Source organism: Phaseolus vulgaris, chromosome 5, assembly GCF_051622355.1.
Source record: "Phaseolus vulgaris cultivar YP4 chromosome 5, ASM5162235v1, whole genome shotgun sequence".
Taxonomy (NCBI): domain Eukaryota; kingdom Viridiplantae; phylum Streptophyta; class Magnoliopsida; order Fabales; family Fabaceae; genus Phaseolus; species Phaseolus vulgaris.
The window spans coordinates 16,832,388-16,853,395 of record NC_143502.1 but is presented as its reverse complement, the minus strand read 5'-3'; the positions used below and the strand labels follow the sequence as shown (position 1 = coordinate 16,853,395).

The window sequence follows — 21,008 nt, the reverse complement described above, 5'->3', positions numbered from 1 at the left end:
AGAATACCACTGGGTAATCCACTAAGCAATCAGACCAGATTACAAAACACAAACCACCAAATTAGTGACCTTGAACCCTTCAAGAAACACACTACCTTTGGCTAACCACACCAAGAGTATTGATCTTGAACACCTCAAGAACACACAATACTCCTTGGCAACACAACACCATAAATAAAGTAGGTTTAGAAAGGATTACACCTGATAACAGTATAATCTGAATTGAATACAATTGCAATCCTATTCCACTCTCTCTTGAAAATCCAAAGCTTGATGTGAATCTTGAAATCTTATAATCAAATCTGTCAAACTCAATTTCTCAAAGTTGTTTTTTTTTTATTTGAAAACATAAACAAACCATTTATATTTTCCAAAGATTGGTCAAAGCAATTAATGAATGAGCGTATTCAGTTCGAAAACATTTAAAACAGATTCACCATTGAAAAAAACAATCGGTTGAAATCACGAAACAACTGATTGTTTTGGCTTGACAGTTAAGTCAACCAAACCAAACACCTTTCAACCTTTTTAAAAAACTCCTAAGAGTAAAACAACCAGTTGATTCGACAAAACAATAGGTTGTTTTTCACTTAGTTGGAAACACTTAATTTCAAAAAGGTTTTAATTCACATCAATTTTAGATTCAACAAAGGAGTTGATCACACTTTATTCTACCCAGATCCCACCCAAACACAGTAGCAACACCAACCTTTCATCAAACACCTTGGATTTGAATTCTTCAAAAGCACTTGATCACACTTGATCAACAAATTGTACCTTGGTGTCTTCCATTAAGGTCACTTTGTTAGAATGAATCGCTTTAAACTAGAGGGGGGGGGGGTGAATTGTTTAAAGAGGGTTTTCGCAAACTTTTAAAACAAGAATGAAATTATCTCAAGAAACAATTGATAAGAAATTCAGTTTGCCAAAACAGCAATAAAAAACAGTAGTACCAAAAAAACAATCGGTTGTTTCACAGAAACAATCGGTTGTTTATACCAGCAAACAACAAACAAAACTGAATTTAAAGAGTTAGGGATAGAGAGATTGCACACAGATGTTTATACTAGTTCACTCCAAATCTAGAGCTACATCCAGTCTTCTCAGAAACCCTGAGGAATTCCACTAAGCAATCACACCTTGATCACTTACACCACAACCAAGAAAGTGACCTTGAACACCTCAAGACACACACTCTTCTTGGCCAACATACCAACACTAAGATTGCTGATCTTGATCCCCTCAAGAACACACAACCAATCTCAGCAAACACATAAACAAAAACTTGTTTCACAGAGTACAAGGATTACTCTTGTTACAGAAGATAATCTGAAATCAATACAAGCAGAATCCTATTCCACAAACTTTGATCAATCACAAACTTTCAGCAATCTCAGCTCTTTGAAAAACTCAAAAACTCTTAGCAAAAAAAAAAAACTTGTCAAAGATTAATTCCCAAATATGTTTTTCTGAACATATTCAAAGATGTAGTTTGTTATCAAATCTTAACAAACTCTTAAATTGCATTAAAAGATTGGTCAAAGCATTTAATGACTGAAGCGTAAGCAGTTAAATCATTTAAAGCTCAGTCAAAGATAAAACAGTTTTTCTGTTATGGTCCCAAAACAAACAATCGGTTGTTTCCTCGAATCAATCGGTTGTTTTGGTTCTAACAGTTCAACCATTTTGAAAAACGGTTTTCAATCTTTTCTTAAAACATCTAAGTATAAACAATCGGTTGTTTCGACAAAAGAATCGGTGTTTTTAACTTAGTTTGAAAACATTTTACTTTCACAAAGATTGAGAATGCCTATGCTTTAGATTCGATCAAGGGGTGGATTACAACACTCAAACTACCCCATAACTAGACTAAACCTGCACAGCAACAACAAGCACAACTAAGACTTCAACATCCTTCAAAGGGTTTGGATTCTTCAAAGCTTGAACACCACTTGGTTCAACAATCTCCCCCTATTTGATGAAGACAAATCCCTGATGCTTGTGTTGTACCTGATTGAATCTGAAGCAGTTCCTGCAAGATACAATTTTGAACAAAGCATAGAACTTCTGATATTTGGTTAGCACAGATAAAAAAAATTAAACTTTAGAACTAAATCAGAAACAAATACTACTCATCCAAACTGTTCTAACAAAATAAAATATATAAACACAGCAGCATATATATATCTCCCCCTATTTGTCTTCACAAATAGACAAAGAGAAGATATAAAACAAAATATTGTTTTGATTACATCAGAATTAAAGCAGCAGCAGTAGAAAGAAAGAGAATTTAAAAAAAAACAGATATAACCACAAAAAACAATCGGTTGTTTCGATACATCAACCGGTTGTTTTTCCTCATTCATCATCATCAGCAAACTGAAGATCAAAGATTTGGTTCTGGACATCTTCAATTTGTTCATCTAGAGTCATGAAGCGTGCATCCATGTTGTCAAACCTGTTGTCAATCCTCTGGAAATTACTAACACAGAGATCATGGAGGTTTCTTTGATTCTCCCCAAAGCTATCAAGCCTATTCATCATGAGTCTTTCAAAATGAGACATGGTTTGCATCTCTTCTTCTTGATTTCCAGCACCAGCACTAGGTCCAGCATCTTGATAATCTTCAGGTGGATCTTCATGTTGAACATCCATATCAGCAGGTTCATCTTGTTCCAGATCAACAACACCATTAGATGAGGCAACAAGGTCACCATCCTTGCTAATCCATTTGCCACCTACTTTGGTAAAACCCATTTTGCTGAGTGATCCATTGTTCAACTCTTGATTTGACTTGACCAACTCAGATGTTTCATCCTCAAGGTTCACTTCAAAATAGAGTAAAAATTTAGATACCAAAACAGCATATGGATAATGATAGTCACATAACCTCATAGCCTTTTGCATGTGCTCTTTGATGATGTGGATCCAATTGATTTTGATTTTCTTCATGATGCAGAAGATATATACCAGATCTTCCTCAGTAAGAACAGAATGATTACTCCCCCTTGGAGTTAAAATCCAAGTCACAATGAGAGCAAGCAATCTTTCATCAAGCTTTAGACCTCCAACCGAGCATGTTCTCACTTGAGCATGTTGATTCTTCAAGAAACTCTTGTAGTATTGGATTTTGTTAAAATCCTCCACTACTCCAAGGTTTCCCTTGTTGATTCTAAGGCCAGAGAACTTGAGACCAGCAACAACAGTCCATACTTCATGAGTTATCTCCATTTCTACACCTTTCACATGAGAAACTATATTGTTTCCCTCAAACTTTAAATTTGTGTAGAACACCCTTACCAAATCTGGATAAATGTTTCCCTTCATCTCCAGGAACTTTGTGAGAGATTGATCCTTGAGCAACCTTCTTACATTGTCAAGCTTTTGACTTTTCAGCCAATCAAAGCATACAACCTTGGGGTTGTTTATCTTTTTGATACTTGTTTCATACCTATATCTCTCAATAAGATCATTGTCTCCAGAAAACCAGCCTTCTAGCCTTCCTCCAGACCTTACAACCCTGGTTTTGACTCTCTTTAAGGTGGGAGGAGTTGATTCCATGATGGCAGAGAAGAAAACAGAGAAGAGCTCACTTCACAGATTTTTGCAAGAGATGTTGCAATTGGTTGTTCTTGTGGAAGAGATTAGCTGCACCAGTTTTTATAGAAGAAAAAGAATCAATTAGCATTCAATTTTATTAGTGGGTACCTGATTTTTCAGAGAGAGAGGACTTGACTCTGCCCTGCACAGAAAACGTTAGAAAAAGCTGAAAATCACATGGTCTTCACATGTGATCTTTGACTAGTCATTAAGGCTCTTGAATTTCCAAGATTTTGGAATATATTCCTTTATGACTGTTGTAACTTCTCTCTGAACGTGATCAACTTTCAACACATATTCTTTGACCAAGATTCTCTCTTTGAATTGATCTGCAATGGATAGAAATTCAAAATAGCAATTAAAAAGATTTCTTCACAGTGCTGTCAGACCTAAAACAATCGGTTGTTTTTCTGCAACAGTTAAAACTAATTTTGATTTTTAACCATGAGCAGAAAGAGTTCAAAGCAAATGATATTAAGCATATTAAAAAGATTTTTTTTTATCCATGAGAAAGAGCTATAAAACACAAATTAAGAACAAATAAAGGAAAGTCTTATCCTTATGTTAATTCTTCAATGAGCCATGTGCTTTATGATCAAGAAGCCTCTTTTCACTATTGAGGTCCTTTAGACAGACGCATAACATTGATTCAGCTTCAATGATTGTCTTTTTCTTCCAAGAACTTGATCACATGACTTAGTCCTTCACACTTCTTTAGAATTCCTGCACAAGCATGAGTTCAAGCAACACGATTTGGTCCCTTCACAAATGTGGGTCCAATAGATTTCTTTTTCTCATTTGGAACCTCACATCCTTTCGGAATCCATTTCATGTAGCCTCTAGGAACATAGAGTTTTCTTATTTTGCAGAATCTAACCGAATGGTCCTTTTTCATGCAATAAAAGCATGTAACAACCGGTTGTTTCGATTTAACAATCGGTTGTTTCACTGGCTTTCTTAAAAAGAATTTTGAAAACTTATCTTGTTGGTTCTGTGGATTGAAACCTAAACCAGCCTTTCCAAAAACACAGCTTTGAGATGCCAAGACATTCTCAAAGTTAGATTTCCCCTTTGAAAGCTTGTCCACAGTTTCAATAAGGTAGTGAACCTTTTTCTCAAGATTTTCACTATTTTCGCAAATGAGAGTGTCACACTTGCAAGAAGCATTTTTGAAATGGTTTTCCAGATTTTTGAAATCATTTTTAGATTTTTCAATCTCATCTTCAAGTGATTTCACTCTCTTTTCTAGCCAGCTGTTAAGATCTTTCAATGGGTTGTTTGAAAGAACCAATCGATTAGCTTCATCATGAGTTTCTTGAAAAGCTTCAAGTAATTCACTGTAATTTTGTTCATTCAAGGAAGCACATGAACTTACCTCACTTGAGCTGCAAGATTCATCATCATCTTTAGCAACAAAGCAGATGTTTGCTTTCTCATCTTCACTTGATGAAGAACTTGATGATGACACCTCATTTTCATCCCAAGCTATTTAGGCTCTTTTTGTCTTGCCTTTCTTTTCCTTGTAGCTAGACTTTTTCTCCTTGCTTTCTTTGTTTGGACAATCTTCCTTTATATGACCTTGCTCACCACAACCAAAACAAGTATAGTTATTGGAATTAAAATCATTGGATTTCTTGTTTCCATACCTTTCTTTGTTGTTGTCTTTGTTGCGGTTTCTCTTTAGGAATTTGCTGAACTTTCTTGACAGCAAGCTAAGGTTTTCCTCATCACTTTCATCAGTGGATTCTTGTTTTCCTTTGTGCTTGGAAGCTTTTAAGGCTATGCTCCTTGTGTGCTTGTCTTCACTCTCTTGAACATTGAGTCTATTCATCTCTAACTCATGTTCCCTAAGCTTTCCAAACAAAGAAGCAACACTTAATGATGTTAGATCTTTAGATTCGGAAATAGCAGTTACCTTGGGTTGCCATGCTCTATCAAGACATTTCAAGATTTTGATGTTCAACTCTTCTTTATCAAAGGTCTTGTCAAGACTCATGAGATGATTGATGATATGCGTGAATCTTTTCTGCACCTCAGTAATTGTTTCTCCTTTAAGCATTCTGAACATCTCATACTCTTGAATTAGAGCATGCTTCCTAGCTCTCTTCACCTCATTTGTTCCTTCATGAGTGACTTCCAAGGTGTCCCACATTTCTTTTGATGATTTGCATTGAGGGACCCTGAAAAACTCATCAGAATTTAAAGCAGAGGTTATAATATTTTTGGCAATGCAATCGAATTTGGCCTTTTTGCTTTCTGCATCAGTCCATTGAGACCATGGCTTCTCAATTACAGATTCATCTTTTTCAAACTTTGGGACAAAAGGACCATTTTCAATTGCATCCCAAATTCCTTTGTCAAGTGATTCCATAAATATTTTCATTCTCACTTTCCAAAATTGGTAGTTCAAACCACAAAACAGAGGTGGTCTGTTAATTGAAGCACCTTCCCCAAAAGGTAGTCTATCAACCATTTTAAAAACAGTTTTAGGATCAACTTGAATAACTTTCAAGAACCAAGCTCTTGATGCCAATTGTTAGAATGGATGGATTTAAACTAGAGGGGGGTGAATTGTTTAAAGAGGGTTTTCGCAAACTTTTAAAACAAGAATGAAATTATCTCAAGAAACAATTGATAAGAAATTCAGTTTGCCAAAACAACAATAAAAAACAGCAGTACCAGAAAAACAATCGGTTGTTTCACAGAAACAATCAGTTGTTTATACCAGCAAAAAACAAACAAAACTGAATTTAAAGAGTTAGGGATAGAGAGATTTCACACAGATGTTTATACTAGTTCACTCCAAATCCAGAGCTACATCCAGTCTTCTTAGAAACCCCGAGGAATTCCACTAAAGCAATCACACCTTGATCACTTACACCACAACCAAGAAAGTGACCTTGAACACCTCAAGACACACACTCTTCTTGGCCAACATACCAACACTAAGATTGCTGATCTTGATCCCCTCAAGAACACACAGCCAATCTCAGTAAACACATAAACGAAAACTTGTTTCACAAAGTACAAGGATTACTCTTGTTACAGAAGATAATCTGAAATCAATACAAGCAGAATCCTATTCCACAAACTTTTAGCAATCTCAGCTCTTTGAAAAACTCAAAAACTCTTAGCAAAAAAAAACTTGTCAAAGATTAATTCTCAAATATGTTTTTTTGAATATATTCAAAGATGTAGTTTGTTATCAAATCTTAACAAACTCTTAAATTGCATTAAAAGATTTGTCAAAACATTTAATGACTGGAGCGTAAGCAGTTAAATCATTTAAAGCTCAGTCAAAGATAAAACAGTTTTTCTGTTATGGTCCCAAAATAAACAATCGGTTGTTTCCTCGAATCAATCGGTTGTTTTGGTTCTAACAGTTCAACCCTTTTGAAAAACAGTTTTCAATCTTTTCTTAAAACATCTAAGTATAAACAATCGGTTGTTTCGACAAAACAATCGGTTGTTTTAACTTAGTTTGAAAATATTTTACTTTCACAAAGATTGAGAATGCCTATGCTTTAGATTCGATATAGGGGTGGATTACAACACTCAAACTACCCCAGAACTGGACTAAACCAGCACAACAACAACAAGCAGAGTTAAGGCTTCAACATCCTTCAAAGGGTTTGGATTCTTCAAAGCTTGAACACCACTTGGTTCAACACACTTTACACACACCTCAAACACCACCTCACACAAGAACAACATAAAGCTTAAAATTTATAAAGTTACTTAATTATGCAAAAACTTGGTAGTAAGTCACCACTTATACACAAGTCACCACTTAATATGACTATCTCTAACTACATTAATGGTCAGATTAGAGAACTTGACCTTCGTGTCATCTACTAGGGTTACTTTTCACATACCTCATGCACTGCACCATCCTACACAAGAACAACATAAACCTCAAAATTTATAAAATTAATTAATTGTGTAGAAAGTTGGTAGCGGGTCACCACCTATTCCTAGGTCACCACTTACTTTGGCTAACTACAGTAACATTGAGATTAGATAATTGTACCTTGGTCTCCTCCATTGAGGTCACTTTATACATACCTCATGTACCACCCCTTAATAGGAAAACACAAAGCTCACATGTTTACATAAGTGGTAGCCCTTCTATTGGTTGAATTTTACCTTCCTGATGAGACCGTTGAAACAAGGAACACCCTAAAATATGGCTGGTTAAATTTTCTTGAAGTAGAGTTGACTGTGTATAACGTATTTAGCCAAGAGAGGTTTGTGGTGGTGCCGACAGAGAATGTAAATCTTGCAAAAGGGTTGTCAAATACAAATGAATGCACACAAAACCTTTTGTATAAATGATAGTGAAATTCATAATCCATATAATCATTTTGTTTTTTTTAATATTTCTTTTATTTTTATAAATTCTATGATTCTTTTAATGATAGTATTTTATTATATTTCATATAATTGTTTTATATTATTATGCATATGTACTTTATTAATCAAGTTACGAGGTCAAATTTTGTGGACTTCTTGCAATAATTTAGGAATTTTCTAAAGAATATCTATTAACATTCTAACAAGAAAGAAGTAACGATGTAAATACTATTAAATTTTACTATATGAATAATATAACTATTTTTCCAGTTTATAACTTTCATGCTCAATGTTTTAAATTCTGAATTATTTTAAAGAGATACTAGGTATGCTTGAAAATTATGAATCTCATAAATTATAAACTTTATAAATAAATAATTGAATTGATAAAATATATTATTAATAATGACTTATGACTTTTATTATTTAAATTTTCATTTTATTTTGAAAAAAAATAGATTTTCATATGTTGTATATAAATGATTTTTTGAAATCATAATATAAAAAATTCGAGAAGGTTAATTCTTGAAAATGTTACTTTCTTAAATATAGCAATTATGAATTTTTTTTTTCTTTTTACAAAACATTTGTCTTGTTTAAATTGAATGAAAAGACTTTAATATCTCAAAAAATAATTATTTCACAATTAATAATATCAAAATTTTAAATATATTTTTTAATATTTTTAATTTAAATATGATATATTTTATTATATATATTTGTATGTTAGTATTGAAAATGGTGATATTATACATAATGTGACTATTTCACCAAATTTTTTTTCTATTAATTAAAAATAATCGATATGTTAAATAGGAAAAGAAAATTATCAAAATGGTTTATGATCTTTAGTTAGAAACTATACCTCTACCAACATGTGATCTACTTTATCCTGCATAAGTGACCTGCATGGAACCAAACCCATAAAACATACCAAATGGTTATTTTTATGCAAACTGATTAAATTTTAAGTGAATTGTAAGGATATAAATGAAAAAAAGTAATTAATATTGTATTAAAATTTGGAAATAAAAAATAAAAACAAAAAATATTTAAAAGGGAACAAATAGAGAGATTAGTAAATACTATTTTTTCCATGACTTGTCTAGATTAAAATATATTAATAAGATGAAACCCTTTTAAGTTATACATATCTTTCTTGAAAACATCAAATAATTTGGAAATAAGTTTTATATTCATCAAATGGATAATTTATCAGTAATTTATGAATCTGTAAATTGATTTTTTTAAATTGTTTTTACTTAGATATTTAACAGGAAATCTTTTCACTGGACCACTGCCCAACTGGATAGACAGGCCAGATTATACGTAAGTAATTCGATGTGCAACTTATATATGATTTGTTAAATTAAATTATTAATTACTTTCATCCGTGGTTTTGAATTGATCACATGCATAAATTTTCACAGCGATCTCTCATATAACAATTTGAGCATCGAAAACCCAGAGCAATTGACATGTCAACAGGGAAGTGTGTAAGAGTCTTTTCCTTATCATATTTCTATTATTGAGAAAATTTTGAGATATTATCTGAGCCTTGTCCGTTTACTACGTGCCTTAGGAACTTGTTTGCATCATCTTTAAAGGGAAATGACTCGTAAGATTTGTATTACTCCTGCTAAATTAATCTCATCTATAAGTATATCTTATGCTACTGACTTAGCATGTCTATTATTTTCTCAGGGGAATGGTTTCATGTTTAGGCCACATTAACTGTCCTAAAAGTAAGTTTATATGTTATAAGTTTCAAACATTAATATTTATCTAATGCTTTATTATTTGAACTTGTCCAATTTTAATATGATATAAATATCTTAGTATGTTGATATGATATTGCCTAGATAATCACTTTCCAACATATGCTTATAGTCATTTGAATAATTCCACTCGTCATGATCATGGATGGTATTTGTCAATGATTTCCTATGAATTACAAACCCAATTACAACTACGTAACGGGGTCTTTGTATCAATTTTGATTGCACTTTCTTTCATCGGCAAATTTTGATTACATTTGTTTTGTATTTTTGTTCGATAAAGTGCCAGTTTGATTTTCATTATTTCCAACTAATGGTTGTACACTAAATATTTACTTCCAGAATTAGTGATTCATATCACTGTCCTTTTAATAAAAGGTTGATAGGCAAAAGCACATCAAAATGAAAGAAAGAAAGAAAACAAATGATGGGTCTCATTCTTTTCTTTATTTATTATTCTTTTCCTCAACAAAGATTTTACTATTCTTTTCAATTTTGAATCACAGATATTAATCATGTTCCGATTTTTATTTTTCATGAAAGCGATGTAATTGTCAAGTACTATTAAATAAACTTTGGTATGTTATCTTTGTCATATTGACAAAAAGAAATTACTAGTTTCCCATTCCCAGGCTTGTATATTTCAGTTAGACTCTCTAGTTTTTCCCTTCATACTTAAGATGAAATAAAAAAAATTGAGTTTTTTATACATTAGTAGAAAAAGTAAAATTTGCTTTCAATATTTTTCTTCTAACAATCTTCTTATTATGCTTGATTCCTTACATTGGTTTTTCACCATTTTTTGGTTGTCCCAGCTTTATACTCTCTCCATGTAAATTGTGGAGGGAAGTTAATATCTAATGGAAACATAAAATATGATGATGATTCACAAGAAGCTGGCCCAGCAAGATTTCGTCGAACAGGATCAAATTGGGTATTTAGCAACACTGGTCATTTCTTTGATAGTGGTCGTGTGGACTACTATACTTGGTCTAATACAACAAAGCTTGACATCAACAATGGCGAATTATATATGGATGCACGTGTTTCTCCCCTTTCTCTCACATATTATGCATTTTGCATGGGAAATGGAAGCTACACAATAAGCCTTCATTTTGCAGAAATAATGTTCACTGATGATCAAACATATAGCAGCTTGGGAAGACGTGTATTTGACATCTATGTTCAGGTGCATGGTTTTATCATCTTACCATTGTCCACCACATGCTAATGTTAACAACTTCCTTTTGTTCTTCATGAGCCATTTGTGTTTGGATTGAAATATTGCAGAGAAAGTTGGTGCTGAAGGATTTCAATATTGCAAAAGAAGCAGGAGGAGTTGGTAAAGCAATCATAAAAAAGTTCACTGCTACAGTAAATAGCAGTACCTTAGAGATTCGCTTGCAGTGGGCTGGAAAAGGGACTACTGGTATACCATTTGGATCAGTTCATGGTCCTCTCATATCTGCTATATCTGTTGATCCTGGTTAGTGCTACTTCTCCATCATTGTTTTTCTCGCCCATCACCTCATGATCTAATATAACTAATTTATTTTTGTCATAATGAAACAGATTTTACACCCCAAGAGGAAAATAAAGATGGTGTACCTAAGCATTATATTGTTGCAATTATAACTGGAGCACTTGTTATCATCATAATATTTGCCATAGCTTGGTGGAGAGGATGTTTAAGAAGAAAGGTATCGTTAGAAAAAGGTAAGCACTAAGAGGTTATAATAATTATCATTTATAAAAAAAGAATTGCCATAAACTTATTTTACCAACATAGAATAGATAGATTTAAGAGTAAATATTTTTTTTATCAGACAAAAAATAATAAAATAAAAGTGGAGCGTTGAAGGAATGTTAAATAGCAATGAAATTAAATGAGGCCACTTCAGGGGTGGTCCAACCCTTATACAGCAAAATGATTTTTCCAAAGAAACCTTTCCATCTACATATCAATCAAAAGACCTCCTAGTGTCTATCCTATTTCTACCAATAATAAAAGAAACCCAAGAATCAACCTTTTACATAAAAGTAAACTGAATGCATACATACAAAGGATTCAAGACACCAATCAGAGAATGAGAAATTAGCTGACGGTATCTTTGATGAGATCCAGGACCAAACCTTAATCTATCTCAGAGAGAAAACTTCAGTATGATCAACCACTCCACCTTTAAATTAATAGTTATTTCCGTGCCTCCATATCTCACTAACCAACGCAATCCACAAGTTGCCCATAATAAGATTAACTGAAATAGGTGCATCCAGAATCTTGAAATGTTCAAAATGAGACCCAGGATCCATACAATCGACTGATCTTATTCCTAACCAGTTATAACAAAGATTCAAAATTAGCCCTTAACAATGATTTGTTGTCTCCTCTGACCTCCTACACAAGCAACACAGATTACTCTCGATCCCGATTCCTCTTCTCTTCAGATTAACCCTATAAGCAACCTTGTTTTCAATCACTCTCCAAGTTGTGACTTGAGCTAAGGGGAGCGCCTTAATTTTCTAGAAAAAATTATATCTTCTTAAGTCTTCCTCACTACCTTCTCCCCTTAAAAACCCATAAGTGGACTTAACTGAAAACTCTGTTGAATCGCTATCCTTCCAAACCCATCTATCCACTGTTTCGATCTCTAGTGTCTTATTAGAGATCAACTCTAAAAGTTGACTTTCTTGCTCCTCTTCCCAAGCAAACAAACCCCTTCTCCACCTTAAGTTCCACTCCCACGTCTCGTTCTCCCATATTCCACAATCACATAAAACTGCCTCCTTATTAACAGACAAAGAATATAACCTTAGAAATCTGCTCTTCAAGTCTTCTAAGACTATCCAATTGTCTGACCAAAACATAACCTCTCTCCCATTTCCGACCTCCAAATTCAAACGATCTTCAAACTTCCCTCCCCATTCCTCATACCAACTTCCTTAAATCTCTCCACCACATAATAGGTTCGTACCTTGCATTTTTTACCTATCCCCTAAACGTACAAGATTACTGGACTGAAACTAACCAAAAGCGCCCAACATACTTAACCTACAATAACAGCCCTCATACCAATACACCTATGAGGCTGCATCAACAAAATAAACTAGTTCAAAACTGTACGGAAATCCTAGTATAAAAAGTTCTTCTACTAACTACCTTCCATCACTTTGCATATGTCAATGCTGCATAAAATAGGCAAACTATCAGCAACTCAAAACCAAAAGTAGACAGACTAGCTTATACTTCTTCCTTCATGAAAAAGTCATTTGCAACAGAATGGAAGGGCAAAATAAGGCTTCGTCTCCTTTACAGGATTGTAGCTCAATGCTTTGAGGTGGAGCCTAGAACTTGAAAGTATATCCACTTGGAAACGAAACTCTAATTTCTTGGTCAACAGTTAGTCCAAAAAGGCAACAGAACATGACACACCAAACATAATTGTTTATTACTCAAAGCAATGAACTGCATACTTTTTAGGTCACCTACATATGACAGAGTTACATATCAGTGTTCACTTAAAAATAAAAGGCATGTTACAGGACAAATGCACCAATCCCAATAGCTGAAATTGGCTTTATATACCTTACTTGTTTACCACCTCCAACTTCTGAACTGAACCACAATGAAAATCTCTACACTATCGTTTACCTCATTGTTAAATATGATGATATTTCTATGACCCATAAAACCCATAAACTTACCATCCACACAACTTTCCATTCCATACCTCCTGCTATTTTTTGTTCAGACCTATCATATTAAATTGTTCAAAAGTGGCATTTTTGGAGTGTGATGCAAAACATTTACTCTTATCCACCTATTACACATATTCTAAATACCCCAAGCCTTCCTGCATGTGAAAAAAAGGTGATTTGTGGCTTCGTCCTTCATTCCACACGTCGGGCACAATCAATGTTTAAATGCTATAGTGATTACTATTGGTATCTTGAGAATCTTTAAAAAAATGCCTGAGAAGAATGTATTTTGATGAAAACAAATTGCATGACGCTATTTCTCCCATTTATAAGTTATTCACATGATTATATGGCTAAATAATTTCAATTTTGTCTTTTGTTATTTTTTCTTAACAAAAAATAAAAATGAATTAAAATGAGATATTTTAAGAATGTTGGATCCTTAAACAAATAACATGTTGCTAACTAAAGTAAAAAAAAATTCAAAAACAGATAACATCAGTACCCATACCAGAAAAAACATAAGTACAACTCCCTGCCCCTAAGAAATATTAAAACATGTATCACAGAAAAAAAGAGTCATCACACCAAAGCAACAATTTTCATCCCCAAATCAATGAAACATCTCCAATTAATACCAGCTTTAGAAATACCAAAGCTGCGTTCTTTTAGGACCAGTTTCCAACTATCGTGCTTCCTTAACAACATTGTTTACTTCCTCTATAGGGGTTCAAAAGTTTCTGATATGATAAGTGTTGGAAATTGCATTTAAGCAAGTAGAGGATGAATAGGCCACAATGTTGATATTCTAAAGTTCCATATGAATAGGCCAACTGCCGCACCTAAACGCCATACAAATGAATAACACTTGCTGTCAATAAATCCATCCCAACCCCACCCTCCAAACTTCCAATTGCCACCATCACAACACCAGTTCAAAAATCCAAGAACATGCCTCTTTCTCCTACATCTCCCACCCTCCAATTACAGGTACTCATAAAACCTATGCTCCCATTAGTCCCTCACATTGACAGCTGCTAAAACACCTCTATTTCCCCTTCTCTTGTGGATTCAAATTCTATATAAATACTCTGGGTAAAGCCTTAAATTGGCTTCCTCAGTTGGTCATTAAGTCACTTCCAGCCTTCTTTGACCAGCACAAACAGTGGCATTCTATCTTTGATTTTTCTCTTTAAACATTCTCCCTGTGCCATATCCTTCCAGCAAGAGTAGGTTCAGCGTACTCCTTCCAAATTCTTTCTCTCTGCATTCTCCTCTAACATATGTTATTCACTGCTCCCCCAGCTTTACCTGCACCAAGAAACACTACCTTCCACACCTCTCAACTAGTTCAAAGATACAATACATGCCCATAATTATTACCACAACCCTACCATACATGCAGTGAATATTGAAAAAAAGATTGATTACACATTTATAAATTTATTTTGTTGCAATGTAATGCATGTTAAAGGGGATAAAATCTAATTAGAAAAAGAGAATTTGACTTTCCTTTCTTTATGTTTCATCCATACCCATGATTGTACTTGTACCAAAGTAAAAATTTCTTCTGCATATATCTTTGCTTGGTTAAAAATAACCCTAATTCTATGCTTCCATATACACCATACTACTGAGACTCAAAGGCTTTTCCATAACTTATTGCCTTCTTGATTAAAGCATATGCAAGAGAATTGTTCGAAATGATAAATCAACTCATTATAACTTATTGCCTTCTTAATTAAAGCATATGCAAGAGAATTGTTCGAAATGATAAATCAACTCATTGTGATTCACCGAACTAATCCCCATCTAGCTAAAACACATATTTCATATTTTAATTGATTCCTTACATGAAACAAGGATGTGTGAAGTTGTCTCCTCCTCCCTCCCACATAAAACACATAAAGTATCCCTCAATGTCACGCCCCTTTTGTAAATATTTTGTTTAGTTGCTATCCTATTTGAAAGGGCCCTCCACACATAAAACAGAGCCGAGGGCATAACCTTTAAATTCCAAAGATATTCAAACACCGTCGATACCCCCTAGATCTATGATTTACTAACTTATTATAAGCAGATTTTACCGACAATGTGTATAATGGAGGGTCTTCCATAGTCGTAAATCCTCTTTATTTGGGTGTAGTGACACCTGTGATATACTTGCCATAAAATCGTCTATCATAGTTTTTTCCCACTCAAATCATTCTCTCCTCCAACTAAATTTTCACTCCCACCCTTCTGTATACCATCTTCCAAAACTACCAATAGACTTTTCTTTAAGCTTAGAGTTATTGTATATTCTTTCATATCTTTCTTTGAGTTGACCATTGGCTAGCCATTCATCTTCCCAAAATTTGACCTTCTCCCCAGATCCAACTTATCAAACCATATTCAAATTGAACCAATTGTCACCTTGGTTTGAAAGGATGACTTTGGATAAATCATTCCACCATCTAGATGTATACCTGTTTTGTTTCGGTGCAGATGAGTTTGTCAGCCTCCGCAAACCGTACTTTGATTCAAGGACATCCTTCCAAAGTCCAATTTATGGGGATCCCATTCTCCATAACCATTTTTCCAAGAGTGCCTTATTGAACAAATCAATGCGCCTAATACCTAGGCCTCCCTCATCTTTCGCTTTACAAATGTTCTCCTAGCTAGTCCAAGTGATTTTTCTCCCTTCCGCTCCCCATCCCCACAAAAACTTTCTCTGTAATTTTGTGATCTCCTTAAACACTCCAATCGAGGCTTTAAAAAAGGATAGAAAGAATAGTGGTATGGCATTGATGAAAAATTTTATAAGACAAACTCTTCCCACGAAGGAAAGGTTCCTCCCCTTCCATACTGAAAGTTTCTTTCTTATCTTCGATAACACAGGCTCCCAAAAGGAACACTTAGATGGATAACCACCAATATGTAGGCCTAAGTATGTGAATGATATATCCATTAGGCTGCAATGGAGTATTTCTGAATACCTTTTCACCTCATACCTGTCTACTCCAATTGCACCAATTTTGCTCTTATGGAAGTTAACTCTAAGGCCAGAGCTTAATTTAAAACATCTTAATATACCCTTAATGCACATGATATTCTGCACATTTGATTCATATACAAAAAGGGTGTCATAAGCAAATTGGAGTAGATTCACATCCACATTTTTATCCCCAACTTTTATTTCCGAGAACAAGTTTTTTCTTGTCGCTTGTTTTACTAACCTAGCCAGTCCTTGTACAACAATCAAAAACAAAAACGGTGCCATCAGATCCCCTTGTCTAAGGCCTCTAGATGGTTTGAATTCTTTTGTCGGGCTACCGTTTACTAAAATCGAGATAGTAGTTGATTCAAGGCATGCTCTAATCCACTGTATCCATTTTCCCTAGAACCCTAATCTTCCCATAATGTAAAATAAGAACTCCCAACTCACCGAGTCATACACCTTCTCAAAATCAAGTTTCATAATCACCTCGTTTTTCCTCCTTATTTTCAAATCTTCCAAAACCTCGTTCACTACAAGGACATTGTCTAATAATCCTCTATTAGACAAAAAATCCGATTGTGACCCATCTTTCACCTTCTCAATAACTTTTTTTAATCCTATTTGATAACACTTTGGTCAGAATCTTGTACAAACATCCTACGAGTGAGATGAGTCTATACACTTCAAGTGATTGAGGATTCTCAGACTTTGAGATCAATGTTAAGAATGAAGCATTACAACCCTTCAGGATCTTCCCCTCTCTGTGAAAGTGATTTACTGCTCCTAGCACATCCTTTTCTAGTAAATCTCAGTATTTTTTAATAAAATTGAAAGTTACTCTGTCTGGACCAGGGCTTTTATAACTATCGCAATTTCAAATGACATCCTTAATTTCTTTTTCGTCAAAAGGATCGATCAACGTTTTCAGAGTGTTTTTTTTTTAATCTTATTCAAGAAAAATTTCTGACAAATCTCACACTTTTTTGGTAATTGTGTCTATCTAGTAACTTCACATGTTTAAACTTGATGATTGATATAGTAATGTTTCACACATTCAACATTTTCTTTGATTATTCATAAGGAAATGGTAACTAGTAAAGTTTTAATCTTTTCTATTAACAAAAAAATTAAAGTATTTAAAGGATATTTTAACCTGTATAAAAGAAGAAGAGTTTAAGATTGATAAATCTGTATCAACTATACAAAAAATAAGTATCAACTTTAAAAAAATAAGCCAACAATGCTGCAATACATAAAAGTCCGAAAACTGCAAAAGAAGATTTACAAAGGTTATTGTTTTCTTTAGTACTCCACAAATTGGGATTACTAAACCTATATTATTTCCTACACTAGAACACTTTCCCCCTCCCAAATAATTCACTTCAAAGACAACATTAGACAAAGTTATAACATAAGTTGTAGTGAGACATGTTTGTAGCCACCAAACCTTCTTTAGTGAACCTACAACCACAAAAGTTGCTACTGCTAATTAACCAAGACCAAAACTTAAGCTTCAGACTGTTAGTTTTTGACAAATGATTGTAGCTAATGTGCCTTGATACTTGATCTTCAGCGTTCCTTGTGCTTTATATGTCTAACACCACACCGATCCCCTAATTTAAAAGTTTTGCACTGTACCATAATATTTTCTGTGGTTGTCCCCAGTATTTAAGCCCTATATACATTCCTACACAGAATAAACCTTACACCTTTATAGATCTACCTTATTGCACTAAAACAAACCATGGAATTAATACACTAGTTAGAGTAGGTGAAATGCGCCCTTGGATATTTATTGGACCTTGATAGAACCTTTTGTAATATCTAGTTATAAATTTCACATCAAATTTTTGGTCGTAGGCATAAAAAAGGTGTTAAGATGTTTCAAGAATATATCCAAAATACTCTCTAAACAAATCCTTCTCGCTTAGGCTAGCTTTTATTAGTTAGACTTGATCTATTTCTAATATATTAATAGGTTTGTATATATATTGTTATTAACACTTTCTTTTAAAGATATGATCATCCTTAATTTGTTCCATTACATAAATTTGATCGCCAATATCGTATTTTGACATCTCTAAGAGAAAATAAAGAAAAAAAGTTTTGATACTAAATTACCATTTTGATCTGCTTATTACCGACTCCAGAATTAATAAAGGACAAAAAATATGGTGTTTACCTTGTTACCAAAATAAAAAGTATTGAATGACACTAATTATTAAGGTTTAAACAATGCTTATTTTGAAACTGAAATTAGTTCTTAGCCTATTTAAAGTAGCAAGTTTATCTATTGTGACATAAATTTCACTTTTTTTTGGCAATATTTTTCCCAACTATTTATGCATTTGCTTGCATAACTTATAATATCTTATAATATAGGTAGTATAGGAATTATGGTTTTAATTATGTCACAACATATTTATGCTTTTCTTCGGTCTCAACAGAATTAATGGGTGTAGATTTTCAAACTGGCTTATTTAGCTTAAGAAAAATCAAAGCTGCAACTAAAAACTTTGATATTAGCTTCAAGATTGGAGAAGGAGGTTTTGGTCCTGTATACAAGGTATTCTCGATTTTCAACATTTTGTACATGACTTATTCATAACTTCCTAAAAAAAAGCAATACTTTAATCAAAGCTTAAAATGCAGGGTGTTCTCTCAGATGGCACGGTAATAGCAGTTAAACAACTTTCTTCTAAATCAAAACAAGGGAATCGTGAGTTTGTAAATGAGATTGGCATGATTTCTGCTTTGCAACACCCTTGTCTAGTTAAACTATATGGTTGTTGTATGGAGGGAAATCAGTTGATGCTAATATATGAATACATGGAAAACAACAGTCTTGCTCGTGCTTTATTTGGTAATTCTTTTGTTTGTGTTACATTTGTTAACTCTATTAATAATCTAAAAATTTCAATATACTATGTCCTCTACTTTTTGTGACAAATAAAAATGCAGAACCAGAAAAATCTGAATTGAAGCTGAATTGGTCAACAAGGCAAAAGATCTGTGTTGGTATTGCTAGAGGTTTGGCTTACCTCCATGGAGAGTCAAGGCTAAAGATAGTTCACAGGGACATCAAGGCCACTAATGTGTTACTAGACAAAGATCTCAATCCAAAGATATCTGATTTTGGTTTGGCCAAACTTGATGAAGAGGGCAACACACACATAACTACCAGAGTAGCTGGCACCTAGTGAGTTATTATATATTAGTATGTTTTTATGAATAATTTTAGTAATATTTCATCCTTTTATATTTGAAGATTACATGTACTATGACTTCAAATATGTTAGATGCATAACCAAATTCTTTTGCTAAATTTATTTTGACTTTAAAATTGCATTCTCAACTGTTAATGTGAGTTTTTAACAACTGCAGTGGATACATGGCTCCAGAATATGCAATGCATGGTTATTTAACTGATAAAGCAGATGTTTATAGTTTTGGTATTGTTGCACTAGAAATTGTTAGCGGAAAAAGTAATAACATGAATTGGCCAAAGGAAGGATGTTTCTCTCTCGTTCATTTGGTAAGTTTTACTCTCATGGATCTCCAACTTCCATGCCCATATGATTGTATCTGAGAATTTTTTTGTTTCATTATTAAAAATATCATTCAGTATTAATGTAGTGCACCATTTGAAGAACAAAACAACCATAAGTTTATATGTTGATTTTAATTTATATTAGAACTAAGTTGTTTCTATTTTGTTTTTCTAGGTGCATCTCTTGAAAAAACAAAGTGATCTAATGGACCTTGTTGATGAGAGGTTGGGTAAGGATTTCAGAAAAGATGAAGTAGTGGTAATGATTAATGTGGCTCTATTATGTACGCAAGTTTCTCCAATGCATAGACCCACCATGGCTTCTGTTGTATGCATGCTTGAAGGAAAAACTAAAGTTCCAGAGGTGGTAGTAGATACAAGTGAAATATTAGATGGAAAGAAGTTGGAGATGCAACAATATTACAGTATGAGAAAGAAAAATATAACTCAAGAAGAGAGCATCTCAATGGGTGAAACTTCAACATTTATGTCTGATATAGGTCTATATTCTATCAACATGGATTCTTCTTTCCAAGAGAATAGTCATTAGTTAATTATCACCACTTAGCAGATGATATGCATTTTATACTTAGGTATATCCTTTTGTTGTGAATATTTTGTAATTAGTTACGTAAGAAATAACTGAAATAACTATTGTTAGTTATTTCTTTTAAGGATTGCTTTTATAAGGTGGGTTTCTTCTGGTTGTCGTAGGCTTTTTTTGATATTCTGTAAAATACTCTCTTTTGTATTTCAATCTCTCGAAACCTTTCTGTATGACGTTCCCTGTTTTGATATTCTTTTGGTTCTATACTCATAGAATGTCGTTTATAATAACAAGTGGTATCCTAAGAGGTCCAATTGTAACTCTAGCTAGACTTTTCTTTTTTTATTTACTCTACTCTAATTGGTCCAATACATGGCCCATGAAAATGGGCCTAAAACATGGTTCAAGAAAATGACCCAAATACAAGCTTATACTACTCTATATCATGTTTATAAAACTAGATAAAAATGGAAGAGCAGACAACATTGATTCTCCCTGAAA

General features: G+C 33.5%; 1 protein-coding gene across 2 annotated transcripts in view; it reads left to right on the top strand.

Moving 5' to 3' along the window:
• The window catches only part of LOC137835246 (putative leucine-rich repeat receptor-like serine/threonine-protein kinase At3g14840), a 39,801-nt gene extending 19,026 nt beyond the window's left edge, over positions 1–20,775 (top strand). For both annotated transcript variants that reach the window (XM_068643653.2, XM_090302026.1), the window contains 12 exons: positions 9,220–9,282; positions 9,384–9,449; positions 9,536–9,571; positions 9,658–9,698; positions 10,547–10,920; positions 11,022–11,217; positions 11,304–11,447; positions 18,858–18,976; positions 19,063–19,273; positions 19,372–19,609; positions 19,795–19,945; positions 20,136–20,775. In XM_068643653.2, coding sequence (XP_068499754.2) covers positions 9,220–9,282; positions 9,384–9,449; positions 9,536–9,571; positions 9,658–9,698; positions 10,547–10,920; positions 11,022–11,217; positions 11,304–11,447; positions 18,858–18,976; positions 19,063–19,273; positions 19,372–19,609; positions 19,795–19,945; positions 20,136–20,510 — 2,014 coding nt within the window. In that variant the 3' untranslated portion in view covers positions 20,511–20,775. The remainder of the gene's footprint in view (positions 1–9,219; positions 9,283–9,383; positions 9,450–9,535; positions 9,572–9,657; positions 9,699–10,546; positions 10,921–11,021; positions 11,218–11,303; positions 11,448–18,857; positions 18,977–19,062; positions 19,274–19,371; positions 19,610–19,794; positions 19,946–20,135) is intronic.
• The last annotated feature ends 233 nt before the right edge of the window (positions 20,776–21,008 follow it).